Source organism: Talpa occidentalis, unplaced genomic scaffold (assembly GCF_014898055.3).
Source record: "Talpa occidentalis isolate TD23 unplaced genomic scaffold, MPIMG_talOcc4v2.1 talOcc4.6, whole genome shotgun sequence".
Taxonomy (NCBI): Eukaryota; Metazoa; Chordata; class Mammalia; order Eulipotyphla; family Talpidae; genus Talpa; species Talpa occidentalis.
The window spans coordinates 91,907,352-91,925,916 of record NW_023604972.1 but is presented as its reverse complement, the minus strand read 5'-3'; the positions used below and the strand labels follow the sequence as shown (position 1 = coordinate 91,925,916).

Here is an 18,565-nt window from a genome sequence, read left to right as displayed (position 1 = left end):
CAAAACGACACCCCCACATTTTTGCTCATACCCTTTCCACTTTATTCAAGAGTCTAGACCATTCTTCGACACTGTGGACACCACTTGGGAGTCTGTTAGAAGTGCAGTATCTCAGGTCCCACCCAGACTTCCTGAAGCTGAATCAGATCCCCTGGTGATTCACACACGTTCATAAATACATGTCCAAGTTGGCACAGCTGCTGGCAGTTCTCAGCCAGATGTTGATTTATTTGCTCAAGTGATTTCACCATTAAAACAGTCATTTTCAACTCCAGTTACATTTATAACTACCTGATGCTCTTTAAAAACTACTGATGTTGGTCCTCCCCAGTGGTGCAGTGGCTGAGCACTGGGTTGCGAAGCTGCCTGCAGCCTCTGCAGCACAGATTCAATCCCCGGCCACCAGGTGGGGGTCCCCATGGCACACAGACCTCTCCTGCCACCCGCTGCTCCTCTCAGCAGTGTACTTCCTCAGTTTGCCTACTCTGCTCTCCGCTCTGACTCTGGTGAATTCTCTTGCTCTCCTGCGCTTCTGACTGTACCCAGTGCTTGTATAAATAAATAAATCTTAAAAAAAAAGAAAACTACTGATGTTGGGCCCTCCCTGGTGGCATAAGGGGTTAAGCACGGCACTGTGAAGCAATCCACAGCCTCTGAAGCACGAGTTCGATCCCCGGCCAGCCAGAGAGAAATCCACATGGCGAAGCAGACCTCTCCTGTCTCGCCTGCAGCTCCCCTCAACAATGTGTTTCACTCAATCTGCCTGTTCTGTTCCCCACTCTGTCTCTGGTGAATCCTCTCAACCCCCGCAGCTCTGGCCGTGTCCCAGCTCTTGCATGCATAAATAAATCTTTAAAAAAATAAATGAAAACTACTGATGCCTGGGCCCCATTCCCAGAAAACTGAATCAAAATCTTTGTGGAGGAGGAGCATATTCATCGATGTTTTTAATAATACATCAGGTGAGGATAATGTGAAGTTAGGATTCAAAACTACTGTTTAAATTTTTTTTTCAGGGCCTCCCTGGTGGTGCAGCAGTTGAGCGCTGGGCTGCAAAGCTGCTCACAGCCTCTGCAGCGCCGGTTCGATCCCAGGCTCCCCGGCCACCTCAGTAGGGTCCCACATGGTGCACAGACCTCTCCTGCCGCCCGCTGCTCCCCTCAGCAGTGTACTTTGGTCCTTCTGCCTGCTCTGCTCCCCTCTCTGGCTCTGGTGAATTCTCTCACCCTCCCGCACTTCTGACTGTACCCAGTGCTTGTATAAATAAATAAATAAATAAATAAATAAATCTTTAAAAAAGATTTTTTTTTCACCATTAGGGGGTATTTAAAAACATACAAAACTGCTTTAAATAAAAAGAAAAAAAATCCTACAATGGTTTTCCCATTACATTCAGGATAAATTTGAAATTTCTTACTTTAATACCGAAGGCTTTTCTGAATGAGTGCTAATTACCTCTCCAGTTCCATCTCATGATCTTCCATGCCTCCCAGCCTGCATTCTCCCCAGTATGTCCTGTTGCTTCATAGCTGCATGACTTTGCCCGAGTTCTCTGTTTCTTTAATAACCTTCCCATTCCTGTACCTCATCAAAGACTTGATTCCAGGCTTCTACCTCTGGAAAGGAGCTATTTTTTTTTTTTAAGATTTATTTATTTATGCACACAAGAGCTGGGGTACAGGCCAGAGGGGCAGGGGGGTGAGAAGATTCACCAGAGACAGAGTGGGGAACAGAACAGAGAGACTGACTGAAATGCACTGCTGAGGAGAGCAGCGGACGAGGCAGGAGAGGTCTGCTCCATGTGGATCACCTCCCTGGCCGGCCAGGGATCGAACTCATGCTGTAGAGGCTGTGGATTGCTCCATAGTGCTGTGCTTAATCCCCTGTGCCACCAGGGAGGCCCTGGAAAGGAGCTATTTTTTAATTTTATTTTATATATTTTCTACATCATTTATCATTTTTGTACAATATATACATTTTCATTTTGGTTATATTCCCCTTACAATTCCCACCCCCCTTATTTTGACCCTAATTCCTCCTCTTCCCCTCGCCCCTGTAGTGTATCTCTGGTTTGTAGTTGCTTGTTGATTTTGATTTTTACTTTATTATAATTAGTATTTTTCCTGGTCCCTTATTTAGGTTTTCTAAATTCCTGCAACGAGTGAGACCATCCAGCGTTTTCTTTTTCTTTCTGGCTTATTTTGCTGAGCATGATCTCTTCCAGGGCCATCCATGTCACTGCAAATTGCATGAGTTTATCTTTTCTGATTGCTGAGTAATATTCCATGGTATATATGTACCACATCTTCTTGATCCAGTCATCTATTTTTGGGCATTTGGGTTGTTTCCATAGCTTAGCTATTGTAAATAGTGCTGTTATAAACATAGGGGTGCAGGTGCCCTTTGGAATTACTGTTTCTGAGTCATTTGGGTAAATACCTAGGAGTGGAATTGCTGGATCATATGGAAGCTCTATGTTTAGTAGGTCCAGAAATCTCCACACAGCTCTCCATAGTGGTTGGACCAGTTTGCACTCCCACCAACAGTGCAGGAGAGTTCCTTTTTCTGCACATCCTCACCAACATTTGTTGTTGCTAGTTTTTTAAATGTTTTTTTATGTTACACCATTCTCACTAGTGTACTATGGTATTTTATTGTAGTTTTGATTTGCATTTCCCTGATTACAAGTGATGTTGAACATTTTTTCATATGCCTGTTGGCCATTTGCATTTCCTCTTTGGAGAAGTTCCTTTATAGTTCTTTTGCCCATTTTTTGACTGGATTATTAACTTTGTTTTTGTTGAATGTCATCAGGTCTTTGCAGATTTTTGTGATCAGTCCTTTATCACTAGCATTTTGTACAAAAATGTTCTCCCAGTCGGTGGGTATTTCTTTGTTGAAAGGAGCTATTCTTAAGGAAAAAGAAAAATATCTCTTCTTAAAAATAATACTGAAGTTTTTCACTAATGCTTTCTAGCTATTTGTACAGTCAGCTCCAAGCAGACCTAAGCTATTTTCTCTCATAGCTACACTGTTTTTCAATATCCATACCAAGAGAATGTTAAATGTCAGAATGTGCTGATTGAGAGGGAACCCTTAAAAGTTGTTTGAAATTGATTTACACTCTGGCAAATGGAAAGACCAGTGCCTCTGGGCAGACAAAATCATCAACTTTGTCTCCTACATACATATTGTATATACCTAACACACACACACAAAAGCTAGCCTCTCCTTTCCTAGAAAAAAAAGGCTTTTGGCACATCATGTAATTCTTACTCATTTGAACTCTAATTTGACACATAATTTTTTCCTCATTTTTGATGGATTTTTACAAATACCATGAAATGAACATTGTTTTCCCATTTATTTCTCTATGTTGAGAATGTCTTCCCTAGAATAGAATGTGAGGGAAATGTTGGATTTAATGTTCTAGTTTTTAGAATAAGTAAACTTTGGGCCAAATTAAAAAGTTTATAAAGACCCTTGAGAAATGGTCAGGTATTCTCTTGCATGATTGTGTGCCATCTCATAAGAAAAAATCTAAACATCTTTGAAATGTGTTCCATTTTTTCTCATTTCTCCTTCCAACTCTTAAGAAACAGCAATAAGTAAGTGCCAAGAGTATATATTTCTTCTCTTGAATGCTCTGAGCTCTAAATCCTCCTTATCCTATCTACTAAGAATTGACTTGAGGGAGACAAAAATGTTAAAGAAAAAATGACAGGTGTCAGCACTGGGAACTCAACAATAGGCAGGTACTTTCATTTGTTTATTAAACAAATATTTATTGAGTGCCCACTATCTGTCGGATAAGATACATATTCAATCGGCAAAGTCCCTCTCATGAGGCTCACTGATATCACTGAAGATCTCTGTCTTGGCAAATCTGAGGGTCAGTTCCACATTCTCTAACTCCTCCCCTCAGTGGATTTTGCCCTCTTTCCTTCAAATTGTTTCTTTGGCCTGTAAGCACCATGCACTCCTGGTTTTTCTCCCTGGCAAAACCTTTGCTATATTATTCACTGACTCCTCTTTCTCCTGATAGGTAACAGCGAAACTTTTCTTCTTTAGCTACATTCTCATCCTAAGTGATCTCCTCCAGTCCTGTGACTAATGCTTGATGTCATTGTGCCCCAAATCTGCATCTCTAGTCCCCTCTTCATCCTGAGCTCTGGACTAGATCATATGTCCATATCTCTACTTGGATGCCAAATGACATTTCAGACAGAGCTATAAATTTCCTCTTAGAGTCCCCAGGCCAAAGCTGTTCCTCCTCCAGTCTTTCCCATTTAGTAAGCTGCATCATTTGTTTGACCAAGATCTAAATACTAGAGATTGTGGTTGGCTGCATGTTACAGAATCCAATGAAACCTCTCAGGAGACCAGGGCTGCCGGGTAACTCTTCAGTGACAACAATGTCCTGGGTTCCTTCTGTCTGATTTCTTCACTGCCTTATGGTTGGAAGATGACAGGTCCACCTCCAGCCTCACAGCCACATGCCAATAGAAAGAAAGGGAAGAAAGGAACAAGGTGGAACGCATAGAGCATGTATGGAAATAGCAACATATTCCCAGAAATTCCTCATAGACACATCTCTCATTGTCCGGACTGAGTAAAAAGCCCCACCTCAATTGCAAGGGAGGTTGGCAAATATCCTTTTTTAACTAGGCACTCTGCCACTTTGCACAATCAGGGTTCTGATATATGGAGGAAAGGTAGACAGGGTATCGCATAGGCAGTAGCAGTACCTTCCTGTTACCCAGGGTGCTCTCCTCTCCGAACCTCATCACCAATCTACAGGTAAGTCCTTATCAGCCCCACCCTTAAAACACTAAACAAATTCAGCTGCTATTTTTATTGCTCCAGTCCTGGCCTGACACCATCATCTCACACCCAGACCACAGCAAGAGTCCCCCAACTGGTCTTTCTCTTTCATACTTGCCCTCTCTCTAGTGCTTCCTTAGAACAGTACTTAGGGGGCCTTCCTGGTGGCTCAAGGGGTTAAGTTGCAGCATGATGAAGCTATCTTCAGCCACTGCAGTATGAGTTTGATCCCTGGCCTGGCCAGGGAGCTAACCCACATGGCGCAGCAGACCTCTCCTGTCTCACGACTGCTCCCCTCAGCAGTGTATTTCAGTCAATCCACCTGTTCTGTTCCCCACTCTCTCTGGTGAGTCCTCTCACCCCCTGCATCTCTGGCCTGTACCGCAGTTCTTGTATGCATAAATAAATCTTTAAAGAAAACAGTAGTCAGGGAAGTGTTCAAAGGTATACATATAATCATACTGCCTCCACTGTTAAGTACTCCAGAGGCCCCATCATAGCCGCACCCTCCCCGAAGCAGATCTTGAGACAATATTTGCATGCAAATCCTTTATTGAAGGTACAGGACACATGGTGAGACCAGGACAGGAAAGGAGCCTAGAGAAGGTACATATCGAGCCAGTCTCCCCAGAAAGACGAAAGACTAACCCCAGAGAAAGCACTGGGTAACAGTGTAAAACACTTGCTCCAGAATGACGACCCAAGGGACAAGGGAGGGTATTTATACACTAGTGCCCAAGGGGTGCTGGCTTTGCTGCAGTGGCTTGAACACCCAGTCCCAAATCGGCCCTTCCCTGACCTCACTCAATGAGAGAGCCAGCACTTTCTTCTACTTATCAGCCTTACTGCTTATAGACCTTCACAGCTTCTTTCATGTGGAGCAGAATCACAAGAGGGTTGAGAGTCACTTAATAGAACTTCTAAAATAATTCAAGGAAGTGAGTGTCAGAAACTTAACTGAGTTCTAGTGTCATTTGAAAGTAGTTAAGTTTTTGGGATGCTCTCATTTTGACCAAAAAATGTATATAACGACATTAATAATATTGGAAATTATCTAGTAGGGCATATATGATGTTTTTTAAGTCAATATATTAAGGTATACATCATTTAATACTAGCAAATAGGAATATGTGTATTATATCTGTAACTAGCTTGCTGCAACTATCGAGGAGGGTATAGATGAACAGTAAATGGTTTGGGGTAAGTTTCTGCCTTTAGATTACCTTACTACTTTCCTTGCTTCTTCAATTGTTCTACAAAATAGTCATTACAAGCAACTGTCAGAGCTGCCACCATGACCACAAATTCATTAAAATCCACTTCGTTGTCCTTATTGGCGTCCAGGTCCTGCATTATCTTATCAACCAACTGGGGATCCTTTTGGCACTACAAGGAAAAAGAAAATGTCTAACTCCCAGGCCTTCAGGTTCATAAGGACACCTGAAATCTTCCTTTTGTTTACCTTAAAGTTTTTATTTCTATGCTTAGCATCTAAGGACAATTTTTAAGAGACTATTTGCAGGTGGGTTTGACATAGGCACACATTCCAAACAAATTTAGCCCTGTTTCAGGACCATATAGTCCCAGCTGAATCCTAAACACCAAGCAAGCAGCAGTTCAAGTGAACTACTGATGCTAAACTCATGTTTACATCACATTATGATGTCACAGGTCAAGGACCCTCACAAATTTGGAGGACACAAACATAAATGTGAAGGTGTTTGGCACCAGGGCTGCTAGATTTAGGGACTAACAATACAGGATGTTCAGTTTAGTGTGAATTTCACATGAACAATTTTTTTTTTTAGGATTTTTATGTCATCAAACTTATTAAATTTACTCTTGGGCCCCCCTGGTGGCACAAGGGGTTAAGCACTGAACTCTGAAGCAATTCACAGTCTCTGCAGCACAAATTTGATCCCTGGCCGGCCAGGGAGCAACCCACTTGGCGCAGCAGACCTCTCCTGTCTCGCCCGCTGCTCTCCTCAGCAGAGTATTTCAGTCGATCTGCCTGTTCTGTTCCCTACTCCGTCTCTGGTGAATCCTCTCACCACCCCGTATCTCTAGCCTGTACCCCGGCTCTTGTATGCCTAAATAAATAAATCTTAAAAAAAAATTAATTTAGGGCCTCCCCGGTGGCTCAGTGGTTGAGCGCTGGGTTGCAAAGCTGCCCGCAGCCTCTGCAGCGCCAGTTCGATCCCCGGCTGCTCCCCGACCACCGGAGGAGGGTCCCGCATGGCGCGCAGACCTCTCCTGCCGCCCGCTGCTCCCCTCAGCAGTGTACTTCGGTCCTTCTGCCTGCTCTGCTCCCCGCTCTGGCTCTGGTGAATTCTCTCACCCTCCTGCGCTTCTGACTGTACCCAGTGCTTGTATAAATAAATAAACAAATAAATCTAAAAAAAAAAAAAATTAATTTACTCTTTCTGGTGCTTAAGTTGTATGTCCTGATACAAGACCCTTGGATAATATCCAGTTTCACATTTATGAAACTATCTTTTGTATAAAGAATGAATTGTATATCTAGCTTTATTTTCCCTTACTGCTAAACTGTCCTACAAATACTATTTTTGTATTCCTAACTCTTATGTTTTAGTTAGACACTATCATTGATATTTTGAAATATCACTGCTAGCAGATAGTCTCTTCTCATATAACTTAGAGGCTATTTATGGCCTTTTAAAAATAATTACATGTCTTTTCACTTACTGCCCCACAACTTTACACATCCAAATAAAACTGAAGTAATCCAGTTACATTTCACAGCCAATTTTTTACATTCTCAAGTAGGATATGCTGCTATATTAAATATATAGATGAACAATTTTTTAGCGTAAATGTTCCCAAAACATATGCAACGTACAATAGTTTTTAATCTAGCAGCCTTATTTTAGCAGAATGCCTAACACAAAGAGGCACCCAGTAAAAGGTAGCTCTTATGAGGATAACTCCATTTTTTTTTTTAAGATTGTCCTTTTTTTTTAAGATTTTATTTATTTACTTATACAAGCACTGGGTACAGTCAGAAATGTGGGAGGGTGAGAGAATTCACCAGAGCCAGAGCGGAGAGCAGAACAGGCAGATTGACGAAGTACACTGCTGAGAGGAGCAGTGGGCGGCAGGAGAGGTCTGCGGGCCATGTGGGACCCTCGCCCGGTGGCCGGGAATCGAACCGGTGCTGCAGAGGCTGCAGGCAGCTTCGCAGCCCAGCACTCAACCACTGCACCACCAGGGGAGGCCCTGATAACTCCATTTTTATGGACAGAAAGTAAAGCAAGGACCCCATAGAGATGTTCAGGGTTCAGAAGGGTGGGAGTGTGAGTACCCCCCTTGCCTATAAGTTGTTGATGAGAAAGGATTCTAAAAGTGATTCATTTCTTCCAGGTATTCCCCATTGCTCTCTCATTAGCTGCCAGCCATTAAAAGGCTGAAAACTTAAACTGAATTGATAAAGATCAACTTGAGCAAAAACAATTACAAATTCCACTTGAATAAATCAATGTGCCAAGTTCAACAAACTGAGCATTTTATGCTAAATGTTTCCAAACTAGATTTGGAAAAAAATAAAGAGTTCCTGGGGATTCACGAAATCAGTATGAAGAACTGCTATGTTAAATTTTTTATTTTAAGCTTTTCCCATAGAAGGTGGAGAGAAAAGATTGTTGTAATTACATCACTACAGTATTAACAGTGGATTTGGACAGAACACCACTATGCAAGGGTCGAGTCTGGTGCTAAAGTCTATTCAAGTTCAAGGCTGCTCCATGAACAACAGAGTAAAGCGTTTTCCACAGAGCAGACTCCAAATGCTCCATGATAAGTTTTCATGTGTCGATTTACTGAACTCCTGGCTATTTGGGGATGCCATCTTGTTTGCTGCCCAGTTCCTCACTGGCCAGACATACTCTTTCTGTCAATTCTAATCGGTTTGTGCTTGGCAGATGAAATTAAGCATGTCATTCACTAGAAAATTTCCCATCATAGCATAAAGTACCCCAGACTCCAATTCTGGCCAAATACATATTTTACAGATTTTACAGACAGCTAGACAAAGTTTCAGGTATAACTCACCTCACTAATTATCACTAGCTCAAACTTTGATTGCCACACCAGAATGCTGAATTGATGAATGCCTTAAATGTAGTTTTACTTCAAAACCCCAACACAGGCAAAATGGAAAATGCCTTCTGCCCATATACATAGAAAACCAGGGTGCCTAGTGTTTGCTTCCCTACATTTTGAATGATGGTGCACATGGTACTGTGTGTGATAGAACCACGGGTGCCTGTGTGCGTGGTGGCTGCCTGTCCTGTGGACCTCACCCACCCGCCACCAAGGGGGGCAAAAGCCGCAACTCACCAAGAGGAATTCCGTTAGCTCTTGCTGCAGGAGCATTTTCAGCTCCCCTTTGTTGAGCTTGAATCTGTTCCCTTCCTTGCAAGAGTACTGGTGGAAGGTTCTAATCATGGTGTCCATGGCAGTCTCTAGTGGGGTGGGCATGCTGGCGGCAGGCTGACCAGTCCCTGGGGCAGGTCAGCAAACTCCAAGAGCAAATGCTTCTTCAAAATAAGCAGATGGGGAAAAAGCAACATGTTCAGTAAAACAAAACATTCCACGCCCCAGTCATCTCAGATCACAAGTGTTAGTTGTTAAACCTGTAGGGGCAGGAACTGGGCACAGTGCAGGTTTTCTGATCCCATGCAGACCGGGTAAAGGAGGAGTCAGAGTCCTCAGTAGTTTTGCAGGTTTTTTATTTGGGGTTCACCAGGCATATGGCAGGCAGGGGTGCTGGCTGGGGGGCTGGCAGGCTGGCAGGCCTCCCAGCCCCCAGCAAGTCTTCACTCTATCTGGACTCTCTGGCGTTCTCTGCTTCAGCTTCTCCTTCAGGTTCTGCTGCTGCTGCTACTGCTGCTGCTGGCATTCCCGCCCCGTGACGCCGCCCTTAAAAGCACAGTCTTAGCTCAGCTGAATCCCATCTACCTATGCCCACACCCTACTCCAGGTGCCCGCCATCAGGCATGCATTCAGGACAAGGATCCATCATCTATCCTGATGGCGGAAGGGCAGAAAAGCCTGATATTTTCTTTACCCTACAAACCATAATAAGCTCCTTTGAAAGAAGGAGGGTGAACTTTACAGGTGAGTTATCTCCTCCCTAAACCCCACTCCCCTAAGATGTAGCAATTTGAGCGTGTTTATAAGTTAGGGAACCAATAAGTACAGTCTTAAACATAAATGAAAAAATAAAGAAATAAAGTTAGGAAGAAAAAATGAGGAAGAAAATACCTAATTTTGTAGCTGTTCGGCCAGGGCACCACTCTGTCAACAGGTGTGTACAATTATAGGCGTTTCTACCTGGGGTGCCACCTTGGCACACCTGTTCCCAAGATGATGAAAATTACCAGTGACAAGAGATTCAGATGCAGGTGCCTCTGCGTCAGGTTTTAATCACCAGAATAAACAGGTTGAGCTGCGGCCCCAAGGGCCAGCAGGGGAGGGGGGATGAGGGGAATACCCACTGTGTGAATTAGGTAAGAGAAAGGGAGGGAGAGAAGTTTCAGGTGTCCCTCATTATGGGAGCGCCTGCAGATAAGCAGCTAGTCATCAGGAAGGGGAAGGGGGATGGGCTCTATAAAGAGAGGAACTAAGCGAAGGGTTGGTTCACACCCGGAGACTCCTCAGCAGACCCCTAGCAAGGTCAGGGAGTAATCTTAGAGAAGACTAGTCAAACTAACCCACTGGGCTGTTGTGCAGCTGTAAAAAAAAATGAGGAAGCTCTCCAGATGCTGATGCAGGGAGGTACAAGCAGCAATCCAGGTGTGCAGGGAAGAAATAAAGAAGATGAGCATGTATCCTTGATTTGGCTAAGGAGTCTCTGAAAGTACCTAAGAAAGTTAAAAAAGAAAAAGGTAATGTAACAGCTGCCAGAAAAGAGGTGTAATAGTGCTCAGGAAGATTTCTCACTTCCAGCTTTTCAACTGATGTTACTTTTCAGTGATAGGAATGTCTGGCCCGGTCCAAAATGGGAAGGGTTAAACCGGAGTGTGTAGAACCCATAAGGGGCGAACATGGCTGAATGTGTAGAACCCATAAGGGGTGGGGATGAGGTTTTTCAAGTGAGAAAACTTAATAAAGAGCCCCTGGCAAAAAACCAAAGCCACTTGAGCTTTTAAATGCTGCCTGTCCTCTCAGGACTGAAATGTAATTACATAAAACGCAAACTAGTACTTTTTTTTCCCCTCTCCTTTCAACAAGTCTGTTGGGATGGAACTGAGACCAGCCCCTCCTCCTTCCTCTTACCATCCAGGGAACTGTGAAACCTCCCTAGGGGCCTCTAGGGGTGTCCTCACCATAAGCCTAAAGCTGAGTTTTCAAAAATATTTCTTAAATTGGTTTTTAAAATTATTTAAGTAATAATATTATTTTGAATGCTCAAGAGTATGAAATAAAACTAAAGTTCACTCTCCAGGCCTGGCCCTAGACCCCTAGGTTAACTCTCCTGTGCTGAAAGTCTGGACCGTGTGGCTTCAGCTCTCCCATCTGCCATTAACTAGCTGTGTGCCCCTGGGCTAGTTACTTCCACTGAGTCTGTTTCCCAATCTGTATAAATGGGATAACAGTAAAATCTACCCAACAGAAAGGATGAAATAAATTAAAATAAGTACCTGGAAGATAGTAAGCATTATGTATATTTCAGCTAGTATTATGCTTAAAAAATGTAATTTATGTAATATAATGTAATACAATATAATGTTATATCCTTATACCTACAAACACATGCGTAAGTCTGCCCAGACAGTCCCCACTCTGGAGATGGAATAACCCCCTTGAAGGCAGAATTGATACCTGGTCATCTTAGCAGCCCACAGCATTTAGCACGAGATCAACATGGAGAAATGCTCAGAAATCTTTTCTGATGTGAAAGAAAAAGAAATACCGGATGGTCTCACTCATAGCAGGAATCTAGAAAACTTAAATAAGGGACCAGGAAAATGAATAACTATAAGAAAGTGAAAATCAAAATCAACAAAATCTATGAACCAGAGACACTCTATGGGGTGTGAGGGGTGGGGAGGGGAGGGATTGGGGTCAAAATAAGGGGGTTGCAATTGTATGGGGAATATAAAAATAAAATTTATTTAAAAAAAAAATCTTTTCTGATGGATAATGAACAAATGAATCCGAGAAGAAAACTGTAAGATCCCCAAAGAGTTGAGCCTTGTCTGGTTTAACTTGTCTAAAGAATTGCTTACCTTTATTTGACATAAAAAAAAATTGCTTCATCAAAGAGAGAGACACAGACAGACACAGTACAGTTACTTCAAAGAATATAAAAAGTCTGAATTTGAAACTACATATTATCAGGCTGCTGAAACTACAAATGCACTTAAATGGGTCTTATAGAATATGAAGATCTTGGAAGTATATTTAAATCATATTCAGTGCAAATTAACTAATTTGGAGAATTCAACTGGCAGGCAAAACTCTTATTAGAATAAATATTTAAAATTGTGATGCTGTAATCTGATTTGAGAGAAAGGGCGGTAGTCTCCTTTGCTCCCGGGGGTTTAAAAGCTAGGTGGTTTCTGCAGTTCTTTAGCAGAGTTGAATGTTTCCTTTGGTGCATGCTGCCCCTTAGTGTCAGAATTCGGAACTGCATCTGGGAGCCCTCTAATTCCCAGAACGTGCTTGAAATTAAGCCCATCTTCAGGGGCTTATCTGTTCCATGAGGCAGCCCCAGCTTCTTCAGAAACAAAGGTAACGTCGAAGCCTCAATAAGACTGTTAGTCAGGGAATGTCAGTCTCAGGACAGGCAGGGGGGACATGTCTGTTTATAGCACTGAAGTGTTCATACTCCCCTACCTCCTTCTTTGCTCTATTAATTATTACAATTTTACTTTTCCACACTTGGCATAAGCCCTAAACCTTGGGGCTAAAAGGTACAACTTTGCATCCAAGAGAATCACAAAGAATGAGGGAAATGGAAAGATCAGATGTAGAGAAGTTTAAAAGTCAGGCTATTTTAGAGGAGAAAAACTAGTCAAAGCCACAACAGTGAGAGCGAGGCAAGCTGTTTGAAAGTAGGGTTTTGGCTGTGAAACCTGCAGGAAAGGCACTATGTGAAAAACAGGCCATCCTATCAACTGGAGCATGACTGACACCCACTTGAGCCTGCCATGAATTCCACATTCAGTCATATGAAAGCCAAGTTGCCCCCTTCCAAAGTTGGCATTTTTTCTCTTTTTATGTAACTGGTTCAAAGGTTCTGTCATTTTCTTAGCAATGACGTGGACACATCTAAAACAATTACAGGGTGTGAGAAGCAGCGATTACAAAAGGGAGTGAGGAAACTTTGGGGTGTGATGGATATGTTCATTCTCTTGATTTGGTGGTGGTGGTTTCAGTGCACACATATGTTGGGACTGACCCAAGTGTGCATTTTACAGATGTGCAGTTTATTGTATGTTAATTATACTGTATAAGGCTAGTCAAAGAAAGAGACTTTCTGAGAATCTCATAACTAGATTATAGCAAGCTGAGGTCCCAATCCTTGTTTGACCCAAAACTAAAGGCATGCAGTCATTTAAAATTAGAATTATAAAAACTATCAAAAAGCAAAGGAGGGCCTCCCCGGTGGTGCAGCAGTTGAGCGCTGGTTTGAGAAGCTGCCTGCAGCCTCTGCAGCGCTGGTTTGCTTCCCGGCCTCCAGAGAGGGTCTCACATGGCTCGCAGACCTCTCCTGCCGCCCGCTGCTCCCCTCAGCAGTGTACTTCGTCGGTCACTCTGCCTGTTCTGCTCCCCGCTCTGGCTCTGGCTCTGGCTCTGGTGAATTCTCTCACCCTCCCGCACTTCTGACTGTACCTAGTGCTTAAATAAATAAATAAATAAATAAATAAATCTTTTTTTTAAAAAAAGCAAAGGAAAAATCAGCAAAATTAAAATCAAATGTATGCTGTAATAGAAAAAAATGTGTACATGTAGGAAATAAGGAAAACATAATACTTTTAGTACAATCATGGGTGATTAAAAATTCCTTAATGCTGTTAATTGCATTTTCAATTAAAACATTAATTATATGGTTGCTTAAGATTGTAATCTATCTGCACATTAGGAAATGTCAATATCTCTTATGGTATAATGTCACATTTAAAAATTTAGCATATAAAGTTCCCTTTTTTTGAAACTTATTTTTTAAGGATTATTTATTTATGCATACAAGAGCTGGGGTGCAGGCCAGAGATGCAGGGTTGAGAGGATTCACCAGAGACAGAGTGGGGAGCAGAACAAGCAGATCTACTGAAAGCCACTGAAATACACTGCCTAGGGAGCAGTGGGTGAGACAGGAGAGGTCTGCTGAGCCATGTGGGTCACCTCCCTGGCCCGGGGATGGGGATTAAACTTGTGCTGGGCTGTAGGGGTTGCAGATTGCTTAATAGTGCTGTGCCTTAACCCCTTGCGCCACCAGGGAGGCCCGCATATAAAGTTCTACATTCAAAATAATCATATAATGTTTTCATCGATGCATTAGGAAAGATAAAGCAAATATGCAAAAATGTTTTTATCAAGATATAATAGTTTCAGGTGTACAACATAATTTGATATTTGTATATATTGTGAAATGATTGTCACACGTACAGATTTTTTTTCTTGTGACAAGAATTTTTAAGATGTCCTTTTAGCAACCTTTGAATCTACAGCATTACTACCTACAATCACCATGCTCTCCATCCCAGGCCATTTGTTTTCTAGCTAGAAGTTAAAAATATAAGTAGGAGTTTTTTAAAAGTGACCTTTTTGCTTTCTGCCTGTGTTAGTCTTGTTTTGGATGATTTAAAATCTTCAATAATGGATATATTTTACTTTTCTAGTCAAAAAATAAAATGAAATGAAGAGTTTAAAATCATAGAGTCAGCAAGCATTTGAACCACCCAAATGCGGATTTTGCTGTAATAATCACTAACTTTCCTCAGACACTTTTGAAGCTCATGAAGCCCTTTCAAACATATTTATTAGCAGTAAGTATTTGCCCCATGCTGAATACAGTGTGCGAGACATTGCATCATTCAGCACAAATGATCACACTATTACTGAAAACTGCATGGCACTTCATTATTAATTACTAAACTAGCCACAGTGAGTGACCAAACAGGACTCCTTTTTCACAGCAGGAGAATAACCTTGGGCTAAAATTTCCTTTCCTTTTAAGAAGTTTGTTCCAAAGTTATTCTAAGGGTTGGGTATATATTTGTGTGTCTGTGAGCACACTGTGTGCATTTTTTTAATCTTTCAGAAAAACAATTCTGACAATGAAATGAAGGTCAGAGGTCCCTCAGGAAATTTCAAGGAAAACCTGACTGCACATTTTTCTCCTCACCCTATGGTCCAGAAAAACAGGTTTAGAGACTTTGCCAGACATTTCTGCCAAGACAGTCAGATGCCTCTGCTCCAGGCATTACAGAAAGATGTCTCTTCTCTTTCACTTAAATGATGTCTCCTCTGTCCCCGAGTTCCCTACTGATATAAAGATATTTACCTGCTGCAACATGAATAACTTAAACAATATTACAGAAATTAAACATTTCCCTAATCATAAAGGCTGTCAAACACTGAAATAAATTACTGGGAATTTATTAGCTAAGGAAATTCTTTCACTGAAAATAAAAGGTTGTGCAAGTTATTTATTCTGAAGATGACAAAGTAGAATATTAATGTTTATTACTTGCCCAAATGTATTCTCTTGCTAGAGGAGGTGGCCCCAAATCAGAATCTTAATCTGAACCTTGGCCAGTCACGTTGACCAGATTGATAATAAGCAGGTAGAACATGTTTAGGCTGGTGCTAGTCATTTGTGCTGCAGGTGTGAGCCTTAGCTCATGTTTAGTAGCAGGACTAGATATTAGCAAGACCAACAATTATATTTTCATTGTCAGCTAAAACCACACCCATTATCTGCCATGATGTGAAACAAGATTCCAGTGATAGACACTCTTCAAAATGGCGCCAAAGGAGCCTTATCTCCTGCTATATGCCTGGTATAGTCCCCTTCCACAATGAATAAAGCTAATGGGTGTTACCAATAGGACATTCCATGGGACTTGTGAAGCTAGGGCATAAAAGACACAGCGGCTTTCAATTTGCTTCCTTTTGGATAATGTGCTCTGGGGAAGTCAGCTGCCATGTTGTGAAGAGACCCAACAATTCCTTGGGTGGATCGATATGGATCCATGTGGCAAAGAATTGAGGACTCTGGGGGCCTCCCTGGTGGTATAAGGGGTTAAGTCTCAGTACTATGAGGCTATCGGCAGCCACTGCAGCATGAGTTTGATCCCCAGCCAGAGAGCTAACCCACATGGTGCAGCAGACCTCTCCTGTCTCTCCCGCTGCTCCCCTCAGCAGTGAATTTCAGTCAATCTTCCTGTTCTGTTCCCCAATCTTAACTCTGGTGAATCCTCTGACCCCCACACCTCTTTCCTCTACCCCAGTTCTTGTATGCACAAATAAATAAATCTTTAAAAAAAAAAAAAAGAATGGAGGTCTCTGGCCTACAACCTCCACCACCCTGCCAGGCATGAGCTAGGGCCCTTTAAAGTGGAGGCTCCAGGTATGGTCAAGCCTCCGATGACTTCAGCAAGACCTTTGGGGAAACCCCAAGCCACAGCCACAGCTACACAGCTCCCAAACCCCCAAATTCTGTCCTGCAGAAATTGTAGGCAATTGTGGAACCTACTTTGAATTGAACAAACCCATCCTGTCCCTAACTGCCTCATTGAGACTTCCGGGTAAACTGCCAAAGCAGCAACTGGTTACTATGTAAGAAACAGGAGACCATCTGCTGATTAATACAACAGACCCGCAATGCAGCCTCTTGTCAACCAATCCAAAAGTTTCAAAACAAGTGACCCAGGTCAGAACATTTCCCTGCTTTGACCTTAAAAATTCCCCTCCATTCTACATCTGGCAGAACACAACTTGGGACTGCCCCTTGATTGTGGACCCAGATAATGATTCCTGTTCTCCAGTAAATACTTTCTTCATTACATTACATCCTGATTATTTCTTGGTTAACAGATAATACATGTTTTAAACTAAATTTGGAGTAAATTGTGCAACAAAAATTTGTTTGGAATATAGTTTATAAAAGTGCAGTCTTTGTATATGCCTCTTTAGAAAAATGTTGCAATGTCAAAAAAAAATGCTTCTTCTACTAGAATTCTCAGAAATAGGCTACAGCCATCCCACCCTAAATGAGCCTGCTCTCGGAAGCTAAGCAAGGTTGGGCCTGGTTAGTACTTGGATGGGAGAATTCTCAGAAATGAAATGTGTGAGGACATCCTTATATGTGACCCCAAAAAAGACACATATACCATCCTTTTCCAGGAGAGGACACTGCTTCCTATTTCCCACAGCCCTTTTTTCCACAAAGCAGGAATGAAAAATTAGGGGACTAATGGCTTCTCTCCAAGTGATCTTCTTGAATATCTTAACAGAATATTAAATTTACAAAAAATCAGACTAACCAAAACTCATTGTTTATGATTCTCAAAGCATCACCTCTCATGACAAAATCAAGCTGCTGTCACTTCTCAGCATCTGCTGAGCAATGTCTGCTTTATGAGAGCATCCCTGATGTGATCCAGCTCACTGAAGGGCATGAGTACTTCTCCGTTATGAGTGTGTTTTCTTGAGAGGCAACTCAGAATTCCAAACACCTTCCATCAGAAATCTTTCTCCACACTCAGTTCTAGCACTTTCAATAAAGGGAAACCCAAAAAGTTTTCTTTCTCTGAAATGTGATCTATGTGTAAGCTCATTTCCCCCTCTATTTTCCACCACGATATGGACACAGCAGGTACCCCAGCTGTAGCAGCAAAGGCTGCATGTCAAGCAGTGCAAACTATGGCCTCCGATGCCTGGTGGCCACAGTGGGAGCAGTTTTCTCACCTGACCAGTTCTGCGGTGTGGTTTTGGACATCATTCTTGGACAATTCGTCACAAGCACTGTTTCTTCAAAGCTCTCATAAGAGTTTGTGAACCTCTTGTTTACTTTAATAGATTCTTTTCTGCTTTAGCAGTTAGTCAGCTCCCATAGCTTGCAATAAGGAGCCTGAGTAATGTGCTCCATTCAAGAGGGACTCTGCTAAGCTGGTAGAATCTCCAAGGAGCTGTGGCCTTGGTCTCTCTCCACGAAGAACTGGCCTTCATAGACTGGATTTGCCAGTTTTGAGTTAAATTACAAACACTTAAGTCCCAAAGTTGCAGAAGCTAATTAAGGTTGCATCTTTCTTGACCACTAAATTCCTTCGTATTTGCCTTCTTGAGACTAAGTTTCCTCACTTTTAAGCAGAGCTGAATAGAGTCCTGGGTGTAAAGATCCTGTACTAATTTTCTTACTTTATGTCACCAAAAGACCTGGATTTCCAGAATAGGGTATTCTGTCATTTTGTTCAAGCTCCCTTTCCAAGCAGTTCAGAAGTAGAGTATCAAAGCTAATATAATAAGTATATATTCCTCCTATCTTGATTTGACTCCTAATTATATGGACATCATATGCGTTAACATTTACCTTTCTCCAGCCAAATCAAACAATTAGTTACAATGAAAACATCTTTTAGATTTTTATAGTTTGGGTATCTACCAAGTTGAGACATTTCTCTTTGGAGATTATAACCTTATCAGAAGAAATGTTTTTCATCTATCATCTACTCATTTACAAACATAATTTGTAATTGTGAAATAAAAACTT

The 18,565-nt window shown here is 42.0% G+C and overlaps 1 protein-coding gene across 1 annotated transcript; it reads right to left on the bottom strand.

Moving 5' to 3' along the window:
* Positions 1-5,914: 5,914 nt before the first annotated feature.
* Positions 5,915-9,507, bottom strand: S100Z (S100 calcium binding protein Z). The gene is made up of 3 exons (XM_037530400.2): positions 9,477-9,507; positions 9,181-9,380; positions 5,915-6,210 (listed from the first exon to the last, which is right to left on the bottom strand). The coding sequence occupies exons 2-3, from the start codon at positions 9,319-9,321 to the stop codon at positions 6,052-6,054; spliced, it is 300 nt and encodes a 99-aa protein (XP_037386297.1). The 5' UTR covers positions 9,322-9,380; positions 9,477-9,507; the 3' UTR covers positions 5,915-6,051.
* Between the last annotated feature and the right edge of the window lie 9,058 nt (positions 9,508-18,565).

Coding starts and splice junctions, on each gene's coding strand:
- S100Z (XM_037530400.2), bottom strand. CDS start 9,321: ATGCCCACCCCACTAGAGACTGCCATGGACACCATGATTAGAACCTTC. Junction 6,211..9,180: donor AGCTAACGGAATTCCTCTTG/GTGAGTTGCGGC, acceptor TTTTCCTTGTAG/TGCCAAAAGGATCCCCAGTT.